Source organism: Ovis canadensis, chromosome 1 (genome assembly GCF_042477335.2).
Source record: "Ovis canadensis isolate MfBH-ARS-UI-01 breed Bighorn chromosome 1, ARS-UI_OviCan_v2, whole genome shotgun sequence".
NCBI classification, from domain to species: Eukaryota; Metazoa; Chordata; class Mammalia; order Artiodactyla; family Bovidae; genus Ovis; species Ovis canadensis.
Window position 1 is genome coordinate 188,656,385 of NC_091245.1, and position 17,301 is coordinate 188,673,685.

The following is a 17,301-nucleotide window of genomic DNA, read 5'->3' on the forward strand; positions in this document are numbered from 1 at the left end:
CTATCTTTAACTATTTTGTTTCATTTATGAATATTTTGTTTCTTCAGTTAGATTGTGACACTTTCAGATAGAATTCTGAGTTAAATTCGACACAGGTCTGATACAACTAACACAACTCATCCTGTATTCTATAGTATGTATCCAGTGACAAGAGCCTTTTCTACTTTTTGTAGTATCTACAAAACCTTATGATATGGGAGATAACACATTGAAAGAGGAATATAAGTAATGAAGATGTTACTGAATAATTACAATGCTTACCTATTATTGAATAAGATCTAAGTATAGTATAAATGAAGCCCAATTAATAAATAAGCATCTATCAGAAAGGAAGGGTAAGATGCTAAATCTGTTGGTATATCAATCAAAGAGAAGCTGAAATTATATTTCACAGTAAAATAAAAAGAGATAAAAATTGAATTTAAAAAAGATTAAAAAAAAACACCTACGGGTAAATCACAGGTGCCAATAGTTTAGTTCCTTGACACAGAGTAGGCACTCTATGAACTGCAATCATGTCTTATTACACACTTCTGTCTGGAAGTCTGCTCCAGGTATTCGTACATAACTGGATGAAATTTCTGCACCCCTGAAAACATCCTTAGGTAGCTTTTATAATTACATAGGCCTCTCTCTAAGGAGCAGATGAAAGAATTCTCAGGATCTCTGTGACATCTGGCTTAGACCATGAGACTCCTAATGGTATACACTTAGTTGACTAAAGCAACAGCAAGCACTCCCAGGGAACAGTGTTTTGAAAGTTCCATGTTTTATGCCGAGTACCTAAAATACAATTTTATGTCTCAACATTTAGTTTATGACAATAATGTAAACAGAGGCACTTAGACAAAGCAAATATCTAATGTTCTGAAATACATAGTCAGAATCTAGAAAATACAAACTGGAATGTGTTATGCAGATTTAAGAGCTGTGACTATACTATATCTTTCTTAAACTGAGTCTAGCATTCCACATCAGATGATCTGAGACCACTAAAATATGGTAAAAATAAAAAAAGCTTTACCATTTACAGAGTTGTAGAATACTGCTCTTGTGCTTTTCACACTGCTGGCACTGCCCACAGAGCCTCCAACATCCCATAATTCTATATAGTAGGTCTTCTCTTCTGGAGTTCCTTCTTTGTAGTCATGAACCTAACAAATCAATCCATCAGAATAATTATTATAGCCACTAAGAAAACTGGTAAGCCTCCTCATTCCAGCTTAAAGCACTGGACCTTTCCATATCAGCAGCTTACCCTCTGACTTTGATTACCACCTCCCGTCTTTTCAGCTTCTCCCTACTACTCCAACTCTAATAATAACTTCTGACCCCAAAGGTTCCTACAGTTCATTGTTCCTAACATCTTCCAAAGTTCTCCCTTCCACTTCCAAATCTTCACTTCCTTCCTAACAAAGCAAAAGTTCCACTATTTGTCGTTTTTGTCACTCCTTCCCCACCCCACAACATAGTATTCACCAAACACTTCAACCTTGATTATATCCACCTTTTCCTGTATTCCATGTCTGCAACTGGATATAATGTTCAGAAAAATATAAATTCAAGCTAACTGGATTCATTTTAAATTCCAGTCTACCTTTGAAGCTGTCCTTTAGTCAGTTCCACAGCTGATTTCTACTTTTCCTCTCCTAGATAACTATTTCACACTTACTCGTCTTTTTCAAATTTCCAATAACTCTCTCCTATCCTCCAGCACAGCTAATAAGCTTGCTTCCCAAGACAGAAGCAATCAGAAAAGAATGTCTACAACCTGTTCTTCCCTTATCTATCTACTCTCTGCATCTGTACCCATATAATCTGCTTTCCTTGCAGCTCTTATAGATAACTGTCTGTGTCCCTAAGGCCAAATCCCCTTCTTAAGCATGAAATCCCATTTCTTCTTTCTTATCGAAGAGGTAGCTCTATCAATTCTCTTTTTCATCATTAAAATTTTCCTCTCTGTTGGATAATTCCCATCATCAAACATGCCATAATTTTTCCCATCTTAAAACTTGACCTCATGTCTTCCCTTAGCTACCATACCACTTCTCTATTCCTTTTTATAACAACAGCCCTCCAAAGAGTTGTCTCTTCTCAACTGTCTCTGGTTCTTTTCTTTACATTCTCTTTTGAACCCAGTCCTGTCATACCGTTTGTCCCAATCACCCCACTGAAATATTCCTTATCAAGGTCACTAATAGTCTCCATATTGCTAAATCCAACGATCAATGAACAGTTTTCATCTTACTCTACTATCTGATAAAACTAGTCACTCCTCTTTCAGTACTTTTTTCACTTAACTTATAGGATATCATACTGTTCTGCTTTTCTTCCCACCTCACCGTCTAATCTGTTTCTGTCTCCATTTGGGTTGTCCTCATTTGCCTACCCTCTAATTGTTAGAGTGTTCCAAGGTTTAGTTCTTGAGTCTCTATCAACATCTGCTTTTTTGACAATATCATCTAACCTTATGATTTAAAATGTCATAAATATGTTGATGAGCTTCCCTGGTGGCTCAAACGGTAAAGAATCCGTCTGCAATTTACATCCATGCTGGATCAGTCCATTCCACCTCAGACTTATCAGTCCATATCACCAGACTACAATTGGGATGTCTAAAAGGCACCTCAAATTTTACATACTTAAAAATAATATCTCAATCTGCCTCCCACACCCATTCTTCTCCCATTTTCTCTGCTTCAGTAAGAGGCAATTCTAGCCTTCTAGTTAAGATTGAATTCTTAACTTAAAACTTAACTCCTGTCACACTACATATCTGATTTGTCAGAAAATCCTGCTGCTTTTGTCTTAAAAATATACCCAAGACCCATTCATTTCTCACCATCTCTACTACTAACACCCTCAAAGCCTCTAACCATCTCTTTGCCTGAATTAATGTAATCATCTCCTAACTGCTTTCCCCACTGGAGCCTCAGTGACTCACTTTCCCACCACTCTCCGTTTATTCTAGTGTGATCATTTCAAAATGCAACTTAGATCATATCCCCCTTCAATTCAAAACTCTCCAATGTCTTCTACTCAGAGTAAACTCTATAAAATCTCTCTCTCATGGTCTAGACTTTATAAGCATTTATTGCTTGTACCATATTATTACTCAGAAATGAAATCTGATATACAGCAACCTTATTTATTAGAATATAAACAAGAACCAGATTATAGCATGATGGTTCAGGGGTGTACATCGGAGTCTTTCAAGAATTTGTCTGTTTTAGAAATATACATGCCAACAAAGGCAAAAAAAATAAACAAGTGGGACTACATCAAATAAAAGAGCTTCTATACAGCAAAGGAAATAAGCAACAAAGTGAAAAAGCATCCTATGGAATGGGATAAAATATTTGCAAATCATATATCTGATAAAGGGTTAATATCCAAAATATATAAAGAAATCATACAATTCAATAGCAAAAACACCAACAACCCAATTTTAAAAATGGGCAGAGTTTTTCAAAGAAGACAAATGGTCAACAAATACCTGAAAAGTTGCTCAATATCACTAATCAGAAGGGAAGTCCAAATTAAAGGATTGAGACAACACCTCCTACCTCTTAATACGGCTGTTACCAAAAAGACAAGAGATAACGAGTGTAGGTGAGGATGTGGAGAAAAGGGAACCCTTGTGCACTGTTGATGGCAATGTAAACTGGTTCAGCCACTATGGAAACAGAATAAACATTCCTCAAAAAGTTAAAAACAGAACTACCATCAGTTCAGTTCAGTTTAGTCGCTCAGTCGTGTCCGACTCTTTGCGACCCCATGAATCGCAGCACGCCAGGCCTCCCTGTCCATCACCAACTCCAGGAGTTCACTCAGATTCACGTCCATCGAGTCAGTGATGCCATCCAGCCATCTCATCCTGTCGTCCCCTTCTCCTCCTGCCTCCAATCCCTCCCAACATCAGAGTCTTTTCCAATGAGTCAACTCTTCACATGAGGCGGCCAAAGTACTGGAGTTTCAGCTTTAGCATCATTCCTTCCAAAGAAATCCCAGGGCTGATCTCCTTCAGAATGGACTGGTTGGATCTCCCTGCAGTCCAAGGGACTCTCAAGAGTCTTCTCCAACACCACAGTTCAAAAGCATCAATTCTTTGGTGCTCAGCCTTCTTCACAGTCCAACTCTCACATCCATAACCCAGCAATTCCACTTCTGGATATATAGCCAAAGGAAATGAAAATAGGATGCTGAAGAGATTATCTGCACTCCCACATTCTACTGCACAACAGCCAAGACACGACAACAATTCAAGTGTCTGTTAATGGATGATGAATGAACGAGAAGATAGGATATAAAACTGTGGGAAGGGAATAGTCTTCCATTATTCAGCCATGAGAAAAAAGGAAATTCTGCTATTTGCAACCACATGGTTGGATCTTGAGGGAATTATGCTAAGTGAAATAAGCCAGACTGAGAGAAAAAATAAAATACTACATGCTATCACTTATATGTGGAATCTGAATAAAAGGCTAAACTCATAGAAACAGAAAACAGAAAAGTGTTTGCCAGGGGTTGCAGAGGTGGGGGGAAATAGGGAGAATTTGGTAAAAAGGTGCAAATTTTCAGCTTTAAAATAATAAGGTCTGAGGATATACAATGTGGTGAGTGTAGTTGGGAACACTCTACTGTATAACTAAAATATGCTAAAAGAGTAGAATGTAAATGTTCTCACCAAATAAACACGTGAGGTGATGGATGTGCTAATTAACAGGATGGGAGGAATCCTTTCACAATGTATAAGAATATAGTATATCATCACAATATACATTTTATCTTATAATTGTTAATTATATCTAAACAAAGCTGAAAAAAAGTCCTTAAAAAAAAAAGAAAGAAGAAATATACATGCCAGACTTACTGAATCAGTTACTTTTGGGTCCAGTCTTTGGCATGCATAATTTGAAAATTCTCCAAATGATTTTGCTATAACCCCTAGGAATTAAGAATCACTGATTTTATAGAAAGTTGAAACTATTTTGGTATCAGGAGGCCCGACCATACTCCTTGACTGTTACTGATAATCCCTGATATCTTTGAGTCTCTTTACTTGCTTATAAAATGAAAATGAAGAAGTTATACTATGTGTATCAAATGTCTCTGAAATAAAAAGTAAGACAGTTGAGTAGAATGAACTGGGAGATTGGGATTGACATATATACACTACTGATACTATGTTTATAATAGATGATGAGAATCTACTGTAGAGCACAGAGAACTCTATGTTCTGTGGTGACCCAAATGGGAAGGAAAGCCAAAAAGAGATGCATGTATACATATAGCTGATTAACCCTGCTATAGAGTAGAAATTGGGCTTCCCTGGTAGCTCAGCTGGTAAAGAATTCACCTGCAATGCAGGAGACTCCAGTTCAATTCCTGGGTTGGGAAGATTCACTGGAAAAGGGACAGGCTACACACTCCAGTATTCTTGGGCTTCCCTGGAGGCTCAGATGGAAGACCTGAGTTTGATCCCTGGGTAGGAAGATCACTTGGAGGAGGGCATGGCAACTCAATTCAGTATTCTTACCTGGAGAATCCCACAGATAGAGTAACCTGGCGTACTGCAGTCCATGGGGTCACAAAGAGTCAAAGACAGCTGAGCAACTAAGCAGAGCATAGCACAGAGTAGAAACTAACAAAAATTAATTTTAAAAAGATAGCTGAGCAGTTAAAATATATATCATAAAATACATGTACTATATTTAACAGAATGATTCATACTTTTTACTTATTCACATTTTTTAGATACAAATCATTTTGTCCAAGGAAAATCTTAAATAAACAAGATATTCTACAGATAGCCACAATGACATTAAGAGAAGACAATGATTAGAATGGCAACAAAGAGGATAGGAAACACAAATGACAATAGCAAAATCACAGTAGTTGTGGACCATGGTGGATAACAGAAAGTAATTCTGTAGAGTGTGATAAAAGTTATCACTATTTTGCAATTATATGGCATAAATAACAGATAACAAATGATCATGTTAAATTATCAATAAAAAGATTAAACTACATGAATTCTGTTTTTAAAGCAAGAAAATGTTTAATACATTTGATCAAAATTTCTAAGCACAAGCACTGAAATGAACAATATGAGATATTATAAGGCATTAGTTATCTGGTATCAAAAAGCTCAACCACTTTGATGAAGCTCTCTTGATCCTGCCACCTTCCCTGGCTCCAAAACCAAGCAGGGCTGGTTAGGTACTCCTCCTATTTGCTCCCATAATATGCTGCACAGTTCTATCATTTCACTAACCACACTGTCACTTATCTGCCAGTATCTCTTCTATCAGATTCCTGAACTTAAGAGCAGGAACTATATTATTCAACTTTGTAAGCCCAGAACATAGCATAATACCTAGCACATATTAGACATTTGGATATGCTTGGTTAAATCAAGGAAAAGATTCAGGGTGTCTCATCCTCTAAGGTTTTATTGTATTCTGCTTATTATTTTACTGAATTTCAGTGATTCTCAAGTACAGTTCTGAGAATAAACTAAATTAGAACCAATAGGAAGGCTTATTAAAAAAATATATATTCTTGGACAACTCCTGATGCTTCCGGGGTGGGGCTCAAAAAAAAGATAGCTCCCTAGGTGATTCTGATACATAATTAAGTTGGACAACCATTTAAGTACATCACTTTTGTCTCTAATGGTATTTCAAATGTCTAATGTTGCCTCCCCTAAATGACTAACTCCTTCCACAACAGCCACCATGTAACACAATTTCCAGGTAGCATGCCCTCCTAGCCTTGCAATGTACCAAGTCTGTTAGACAGTTCCCTTCTGGCAGTATATACTCCCAAACTGGACTGACCTACTCATCTATACTCTCCACCACAAAATACTTTCCTTAAGCAAATCTTTTCATGTTTCCTTCCAGAGTTAGAAGAGAAGATGCCCTTCTTTCTTTCCAAACTGCTGAATTAAACTAAGTTTAATTTACTTCAAATGTAATGAGTCCTAAGAACTTTAAACCACAGCTTGCAGCTATGACATTGAATCTTTTATGTGGGTGAGTGATCTCCAAGGGAAAGCGTGACATTATAACAAGTATTGCTCTTGACACAGTAAGTGGTACCTTGCTGCTATACTAAGAGTTCAATATGATGGAGAGTAATGCCAAACTCTAAGAAATGTGTTTTATATTTAAATCAGGTCATCAGGGATCCAATATTTAGTCATGACAAACTTTATAGCTACAGAAGGAATGGTTTTTCTCAACAGGCAGCAACAGTATGTGCTGACCATTAAACGGGAAAAGGAACCATACTGTAACTTTGGTCCTTCTCATTTATTCACCTCTTTACTTTTTATTGGCCTTCCCTGGTGGCTCAGATGGTAAAGCGTCCGTCTACAATGCCGGAGACCCAGGTTCGATCCCTGGGTCGGGAAGATCCCCTGGAGAAGGAAATGGCAATCCACTCCAGTACTATTGCCTGGAAAATCCCATGGACAGAGGAGCCTGGTAGGCTACAGTCCATGGGGTCACAAAGAGTCGGACATGACTGAGCGACTTCACTTACTTTTTATTGGAAACCAAATCAAGATCAAGTATAATAGATTTTGTCTCATTTGAAGAGTTTATTCATTGTTCGTAATTTTTAAAAAGAACAAATTTAGTAAAGAAAATGATACATACCAGGAAAGAGCAGTGTAATGTTTTAAATGTTCTTTAATAAGTTTGGTTTGATATGTGTGCCTGTAAACTATTATTAAAGACAGGCAGGAAGGTAGGAGTCTTAGGAGACAATCGGGAGAAAAGACAGAAGGATAGAAAAAAGTCAACAATATGAGTGTATCAGGGGAACAGGAATTGAATTTGCTTCATGCTTCACAGTGTCCGATACCCAGGAGGTATGCAATATATATACTGAACAAATGAATGCATGAATATTATGGAGGTTTCTGCTAACTGTTTTGCCTTCAGCCAAGTTCATTTCCTCTATTAAAAAAAACCCAAAACCTTCACTTTCCCCTTCTATTCTGTACTCACTTGCTCCTTTATTTAACTTCTAAACTTTGTGAAAGATTGATTTAAACCTCTGTCTATATTTTCTCTCTGCCTACTCACATCATTTGGTTTCTATTAACCTTCCACTGCATTTTAAAAGGTCAGCACTAACTGTGTCATTACCAAATGCAGTTTTTCCTCTCAGTCATTATCTCTCTATACTATTTCACACTAAAAATCAATCCCTTCTTCACGAGAGTCTCGTCTCTTTTTTGCTCTTGTGGTTTTTCATCACCTTGGTTATCCCTCCTCTCTCTTCCTTTCTCTGACCCTGCTTTTCACCATCAACTCCCTAAATATACCTCAAGGCTCTCCCTTAGCTCTTCTCTTTCTAAATTTTCCTTTCTGAAAACCTCATCAGCTCTCATGATTCAAGATTATCCCCACAGAGATGATTCCGTCTCAGAATTCTCTCTTGAGCTTCAGCACGTCAAATGCTTTCTCGGCAGCCTCAGGTGGATAGCTCATAGATCCCTCCATTCATCATGTCCAGAGTAGAATCTCCATTTCCTTCTCTTTCACCTGTAATATATATCCCCCTTCTTAAGGAACAGTCTAGCTGTCTGTTGCCCAGGCTACCCATTCAATCATTAACACTCAGTATAATTTTCTGTTCCTCACAAGCACTTCACTTTTTCTCATCAACTGCTGTAACACTTATATTCTATTTAAGAGCTATTCCACAGAACTTTCTGTGATGATAGAAATGTCAAATATAATAATTACCAGCAATATGTGAATTCTGAGCACTTGAAATGTGGTTAGTTCACCTAGACAACTAAATTTTTTATTTTAGTTGATTTAAATTTAAATCTTCACATGAATCTAGTCATTACTATATTTAACAACACCAGAATACCTTTTTCTTAATACCATTCTGGAATAAAAGGTAGTACAGAGTACACAGGCTCTTGAACCAGACTGTCTGTGTTGGAATTTCATTTCCATTACTTTCTGGCAGTGTAACCATGAGCAAAGCAGTTAAGACTTCTGGGCCGCAGCTACCTCATGCATCAGATAGGGAAGCTCACAGTATCTACCTTGACAGGTGAGCATTAAGGGTCATGGATTAGTATATTAAATAGGTGCCTAGCCAAAGTAAGCACTAAAAAAAAAATGTTAGCCATCATCTCAATAATACTATTATTTTAAAGATCATTTATATAAACCCTTGGCCCACCTACTAGTTTCCACCTCATATTCTTAGTGTTAAGAAGACTGCCTCTAAAAAATTTTTTTCTCCCTACTGCTTACATATTGTTATGCTGCCCAAGAGGAATTCAATAAATATTGATTGTATGCAATGTGTAAATTACAGTTAAAAATCCCATTAAAGTAAACTAGAAATGACAAATCAATTTCCTTATTTATAGTTTGTGAAAATATTAAATTCTGTAAGTCTTATTTTCATAATTAAGCACAGCCATGCATTATATTGGTCCCATTAGACTTTGGGCAACAAAATAAGAACACAGTAATGAATGAAGGATACCACAAAATAAAACTTTTCTCCTTTTTCCTTCAATTCAGTTATGAACACCTCTGCAGTGCATACTAAATCCAAAATGTTAATAATTACTGAGTACATACTTTCGATCCCTGGGTTGGGAAGATTCCCCTGGAGATAGGAACAGCTACCCACTCCAGTATTCCGGCCTGGAGAATTCCATGGACTGTATAGTCCATGGGGTCACAAAGAGTCAGATATGACTGAGCGACTTTCACTTTCACTCACATACTTCAACATCATTAGCTTCACCCAGCACTTGAAATTAAACAATTATCTTATCACCTTTATCATCTCTATTTTTAGCTGGTTCTTAACAGTGTGAAATGAGTTAAATGGGGCAACTGTTTTTTTAAGAGTTCTGAAGAGTGTATATTTATGGACCTTTACTGATTCTGGACATCCTCATCACAGGTTTGAATAATACAGAGGCTATAATTACAATATAAAAGCTGCTAGAGAAGAATGTGTTCTTCCAAGTTATCTGGGTCTTATTAGATTTAATCATTTTTGCTGGAGGGAAGAACTGTTCCCTTTGTTATAACAACAGTCAAAATAATTTATATGTCTATCAGAACTTTCCTTAAAATTATTGTTTAAAAATGCCTTTTACTTATGCTGTCACTCAAGAAATGCATTTTTCTCAAAGAAGACAGATCAACCAGGCCAATTCAATGAAGAGTAAATAAAAGCAAGGTCATTTTCAACCCCACATGCTCCACTCTTCCATAGTAATACAATTCAGGCCAGCCTGGCTTTAAAGGAGTCAGTAACACACTCATTCCTGGAGAAGGAAATGGCAACCCACTCCAGTGTTCTTGCCTGGAGAATCCCAGGGACAGAGGAGCCTGGTGGGCTGCCGTCTATGGGGTCGCACAGAGTCAGACACGACTGAAGTGACTTAGCAGCATCAGCAACACACTCATTCCAGTAAAATCTGTCACATTATTACACGACACCATCTTCATCTACTATAGCCTTTATTCCGGACTCCCTTTGAGTAGTTTTACATCTTCTCTAGTGTTTTCTGGAACTATGGAGGGAGTTCAAAACTCAGCAGTCTTTCATTAGCTAACTCAAGGAAACTTTAATTTCACTTTCTTCAAAAGCAGAGGTTTCTGAAAGAAACCTAACTGTATCCTATTTATAAGAAATACACTATAAATACAAGGGTATAGGAAACATTAGAGATAGAAGTAAGATATACCACAGAACATTAACTAAAAATAAGTTGGTTTATATAATATAGTACTATCAGCTATAGTCACCATGTTGTACGTTATATCCCCAGAGCTTATTTATCTTACTATGGGAAGTTTGTACCTTTTGACTACCTTCACCCACAATAACCCTCCCCTTTTTCCACCCCTGACTCTAGCAACCACCAATCTACTTTCTGTTCCCATGAGTTTGTTTTTTTCCAGATTCTACAACTAAGTGTGCTAATACAGTGACTGTCTTTCTCTAACTTAGCATAACTTCACTTAGCATAAAGCCCTCAAGGTCCATTCTTGTTATTTCAAATGGCAGAATTTGCTTCTTTTTTATGGCTGAATAATATTTCCTTGCATATACATTTTATCCATTCATTAATGACACTTCTTAAAAATTCTCATGAAAACAAGAAAAAACCTGTTACTATGTGAGGTGATACATGTTAAAAAAGACATTGTGGTAATAATTTCTCAATATATACATGTATCAAGTCATTATGTTCTACACCTTAAACTAATGCAAAGTCATATGCCAATTATATATCAATAAAATCGGGGGAAAAAGTGGATTTAGCTGTTTTATTACCAGACAAAACAGACTTCAAGGTACAATGTATTACTGGATACAGAGAGGATACATCATGACGATAAAATGTTAAATCCTTCAGGAAGTTTAAACAGTCTTAAATTAGTACACATCTAGTAAAACAACCTCAAAATATATAAACAAAAAATTGGCAGAACTAAAATGAGGAACAGACAAATCCACACTTAAAGTTGGAGATTATAATTCTCATTCCTTAGCAATTGATGAAACAAGCAAAGAAAATCAGTTGGGATAGATAAGATTTGAACAAAAAGATTAACAAACTTGACCTAATTTATATAGTTAGAACAATGTGTGCCAACAGTTACAAAACTGCATTCTTTTCAAGTGCAAATTAAATATTTGCCAAAACTGGCATGAAGCAAATGTCATCAAATTTCAGAAAATGAAATCATATATCATATGTTCTAAGCACAATGAAAGTAAGTTAGAAATCAATAATTCAAAGGTAAAAAAATTCTCAAAGTTGGGAAATTAAGTGGTACATTGCTAAACAACCTATGAGTCAAAGAAGAAATCATAATGGAATTTAGACAGTATTCTAAACTGAATGATAACGAACAAAAGTTCAGAGAGGCAACTAAAGCTGTGCCTAGATAGAAAGAAATTTAGAGCCTTAGAGCTCTAAAAGGAAGCCTGAAACAAACCCAACAAAACAACTACCTAGTGCAAGAAGTTAGAAAAAAACACAGCTAATTAAACCCAAAGAAAGTATGGACATTATAGAGAAAAGAGCAGAAATTAATAAAATAGAAAATAAACATGTAGTAGATAAACTCAACAAAGCCAAAAAGTGGTCCTTGATAGACTCTGGAAAGACTGACCAAGAAAATAAGAGAAAAGCCACAAATTACCCCTATCAGAAATAAAAAAAAGAAATATTATTACAGATCCTACAGATAATGACAGATGACAGAGGATATAAAAATAAATTTTTTTGACAATTTACACAAAATAGATAAATTATTTAAAAAACATGTTACCAAAATTGATTTGGAAGAAATATAGTCATTTTCATATTTTCTTTAATGTTATTTAAAAACTTCCCACAAAGAAAACTTTAGGCCTGGCGGTTTTTAATTCTGAATTCTTCCAAATACCTAGGGAAGAAACAAAACCAAACTTACATAAAGTCTTCCAGAGAACAGACACAGAAATAAAACTTGCCAACTCATTTTACAAGACTAGCATAATCCTGATACTAAAATCCCACAAGGAGATTATAAGAATGGTGATAGGCCAATGTTTCTCATGAGTTTAGATGTAAATATTAGGGGGAAAAAAAACAAAAGAGGGCTTCCCTGGTGGCTCAGACAGTAAAGAATCGGCCTGCAATGCAGGAGATCCAGGTTTGATCCCTGGGTTGGGAAGAACCCCAGGAGAAGGAAATGGCAGTCCACTCCAGTATTCCTGCCTGGGAAATCCCAGAGACAGAGAAGCCTGGCGGGTTACAGTCCATGGAGTCGCCAAAAGTTAGATACAACTGAGTGACTAACACACTAAACACACTACATTTGAAAGAGTATTAGCAAACTGAACCCAGTAATATTATGAAAAGAATGCATCAAGACCAAGTTGGATTTACTCCAAGAATGCAAAGTTCATTTCACATTTAAAGATCAATCAACCTAACTTACCAAAAGTTACAAAATAAAGAAGGGAAATTATGATTACCATGCAAAAGCACCTGATAAAATCCAACACCAGTTTTGTGATACAAACTCTCATCAAAATAGAAAGAGAAGGTAACTTTAATCTGATAAAGTATATCTACAAAAAGTCCTATAACAAATACCATATTTAACAGTATTACATTAAAAATTTCCTGAGACTGGGAATGAGACAAAGATGCCTGTTAGCCCTGCTTCTACCTAACAGTGTACTGGATGGAAATTTAGCCGATTCAATAAGAATAGGGGAAAAAACCCCAAATAAGACAAAATATAAATTACATGAGCAGACTGGGTTCTAGATGGATAAGAGGGGCAAGTGGAAGCAGGGAAGAAAATTGAATTTTAAGTTCAATTTCAACTTCAAATTGTAAAGCACTAGACAGTAACTTCACACGTTTTAAGCTTCTCTGATCTTCCCTACAAACCTGTAGGCTAGATAAAGCAGGTATTATTAACCTTTAGTTTGGAAATGACACACAAGGCTCAGAGAAGTAAACTGATTAGTGTGTCTCTCTTTAAGAAGCAAAGGCAATATGGGGACTGACCAAGGAGGTGGGAGTTCAAATTTAAGTTTCTTTCCAGTATGTCATGCTTTCTCAAGGAAAAGGAGCTAGAAAAATCCAGAGGGAAATCATGCCCAGAACTTACTACTGGGTGTACCAAACTTAAAGTTGCCACTGAACTCATTATCTAGAATTTCTTTTTCTTTCCATAGCTAAGAATCTGGGAACATGGTAGGCTGAAATGACACAGACAAGTCCCTTTTGACTTTAACTCATAGAAAGGCCACACAAAATATGTATATATATTTTTTAAATAAAAAAGAGAAGCTCAAGAGAGAATGAGTGAGAGAGAGAGAAAAAAGGAAATTTCCCAGATGCTAGAAATGAAGAAAAAAGCTTTAGAATGTAAAGTGGGAGCTGACCCAGATTCAGATATAGTTTCAAGGGTTGGTCCCCAGAGTTAGAGTGCCCAGACAAGAATAGGGATCTGTTTTCCAGCTTTCAAAGCGAGCGTATATGTGGATGAGTGACAAAGGACAGATTCGCTTCTTAAAATGTGGACCCTTCATGAGCAGCCCAGTCAGTGAAAAAGAGTAGGAAAAACAGTTCACTGCATCAGGAAAGCGGGAAAAACTTTCTGTCAGAGATCTTGTAGAGAGCAGATGAAAGATCTACAAAAAATAAACACCACAACTGGATACTGGGGACTTTATATTATTAAGATGGCATGGACATTCCAACCCAAGAAATTACAGGGACCACTGAAATCTCTGGAGCTCTACAGAACAGGAACAAAAAGGCACTGTACTCTCAAAACATAAAACATAAGACTTCAAAACGGAAGCAGGAACAAAAATTCTGTTTAAAGATGTGGTCATCTTCAAAGAGTTACAAACCATACAGGAGGTACATTTCCACGAGGCCGAGTCAGCATATACAGCAAGCAGATCTGCCATCCACCCAGAAAAAATAGAATGCTCCAAAGAAACCATGAAATATTATGTTGAAAATGATTAAAATAAGAAACATAATGAAAGATCAGAATATTCTGAAAAATTTTGACATTTGAAAAAGAACCAAAGGATCAACTAGAAATTAAAAATTACAGTTACTGAAATTAAAAAAATTGAGTGGATTTACTAAAAAATGGATTAGACATAGTTGAAGAGATTCTTAGTTAACCAGAAAGTGAATATGAATACATTATCCAGAATGCACCACAGAGAAATAAACAATAGAAAACACGAAAGTGCAATTAAAATATGTGAGGACAAACATCCAGCAGAAGTTCAAAAGGAGAAGTTAGAGGGAACAAGGCGAGGCAAACAGATAACAGCTAAAAATTTTGAAAAATGAAGAGAGACATGAGGTGTACAATTTTTGATCAAGGTGACTAAAAACTAACCTACCCCCAAATATAGGTCAGCAAAACTACAGAACATCAAAGATTAAAAAAAAAATTTTTTTTCTAAAGCAACTAGAGAGAAGAAATTATCTTCAAAAGGAATACTTAGGCTGAAAGATTTCTAATCTTCAGCAACATACATCACAGACTATGGAACAACAGGTGCAATGAACTGAAGGAAAATATAATAGCTGTCAATCGAGCTAACTACTATTCCCTCCTCATTTATTTCTTAACTCAATGCAGAAAGGTATGCCAGTGTAAGAGGGGCTTGGACAGGACTAGCTGGAATTAGCAAGACCAAAATATCTGGAAGGCAGTTAATTCAGGGGAAACAGCACTTGCATTTCCTAAATGTGAGGTGGAACAGATGACCTAGACATAAGACTCCAGAAGCTTTTGTCTTTACACTGTATTTCTAGCCAAAGTTGGCTATCTTAGTGGTAAAGGCTTAGGCAGAATTATTTATGGAGCACATTAAGTGAGCTCTAGATATATAGCACAGTAATTAAAAGTGAAGTCTCTGGAATCAGGCTAATGAGAATCAAATCTTGACTCTGTTTCTTATGAACTGAATGAATTTCATCAAGTTACTTTACTTCTCTGTGCCTTGATTTTGGTAGCTCTATTTCACAGTTTAAAAATGACAAAATAAGCAAAGAAATGTAAAACATTGGGCATAGTATCCAGCACACACTAGGTATTTAATAAAGGCTAGTTATTCTTATTATTTAGTCTTGACTACAGGGCTGTAATCTGACCACAAGTTTGAAGAAGTTATCTTTAATATGACACTGAAAAACTAAAATATAAGAAATACATACTCTGACATCTACTGAGCAGCCCACAGTCCACGACGGATTTCCCAGCACTTGATTCTGGCACAGGAGATGAACTAAGGAAGATTTCCCAACACCTGTAAAAGATACAAGCACTCTAGTCATAAAAGACATGCTGAAAAGACTAAGAATAAGCAGTAATAACGTTATGCACAGCACGGTTGTTTAAAGGGTGTTCATACCATACCGATGATTTAATAGGCTTCGCTGATAGAGAAGGTGGTTAACGACACTGCTTCTCTCAAATTTAGTATCAGGATCCTCTGAAGGACTTTCTAAACAACATAGAATGCTGGGTCCTGTCCTCAGAGCTTGCAATTCAGCAGGTGTATCATGGAAGCCAAAGATTTGCACTTCTAACAAATTCCCAGGTAATGTTGAAGCTACTGATTCAGGGAACTCACTTTGAGAACTATTCATCCAGGGCAATTTCAAATCAACTAATCCTTTTCCTTTGGAATGATTTCATCTATTCAGCTTATTTTAGAATTGTAGACTCTTACACTTTAGAGGTAATCTCTCTATACTGACCACCAATGCAGAGGTCCCTTTCACAGCTCCTGTTAGTTGCTCTTTTGGATTGGGCTTGAACACTGTCAGTAACAGGGATTCACCATTTCACAAATTCATATTTAGATACTTCAGTTCTCCCATACAGTGATCTTTGGAAAGCAGTCAACCACTTGGCCTAGACTTATCTTTTGGAAAAGGAGAACAACTTTCTCCATCTATATTATGGCCCTTTTTCTTTACAGGCAGCAGTTTCCTTTTTATTGAAGTATAGTTGATATAAAATATTATGTTGGTTTCAGGTATACAACATTTAAATACATTATAAAATGATCACCACAGTAAGTCTGGTAACCATCTGTCCCTATACAAAGCTATTACAGTACGATTTGTGATATTTCCTATGCTGTAGAATACATCCCTGTGACTTATTTATAACCAGAAGTTTATAACTCAATTCCCTGTACCTATTTCACCCCTTTCCCCACAGCTCCTTTCTAGCAAACACCAGTTTGTTCTCAGTATTTGAGCCTGTTTTCATTTTGTTTTGTTTGTTTTTTAGATTCTATTATACATATAAGTGAGATCATACAGTTTGTCTTTCTCTGTTTGACTTATTTCACTGAGTATACCTTCTAGATCCATTCATGTTGTCATAAATGGCAAGATCTTGGCTACTGTCAATAACGCTGCAGTGAACATAGGGGTGGATACCTCTTTTCAAATTAGTGTTTTTGTTTTCTTCAGGTAAATACCCAAAAGTAGTTGCTGGATCATATGGCAACTATTTTTAATTTCATGAGGAGCTTCCATAGTTTTCCACAGTGGCTACACCAATTTACAATTACACCATGAGTACATGAGGTTCTCTTCTATCCACATCCTGGACAACACTTGTCATTTGCTGCCTTTTTGATGACAGTCATTCTGGCAGGTGTGAGACAATATTTTGTGGTTTTGATTTGCATTTTCCTGATGATTAGAGATGCTGAGCATATTTTCAT

The 17,301-nt window shown here is 36.4% G+C and overlaps 1 protein-coding gene across 1 annotated transcript in view; it reads right to left on the reverse strand.

Moving 5' to 3' along the window:
* RABL3 (RAB, member of RAS oncogene family like 3) overlaps positions 1–17,301 on the reverse strand; it is a 38,313-nt gene that overhangs the window by 15,607 nt on the left and 5,405 nt on the right. Inside the window, exons 2-3 of the mRNA XM_069555193.1 lie at positions 15,773–15,864; positions 1,025–1,154 (exon numbers count right to left, since the gene is read on the reverse strand). Of these exons, the coding sequence (XP_069411294.1) occupies positions 1,025–1,154; positions 15,773–15,864 (222 nt within the window). The remainder of the gene's footprint in view (positions 1–1,024; positions 1,155–15,772; positions 15,865–17,301) is intronic.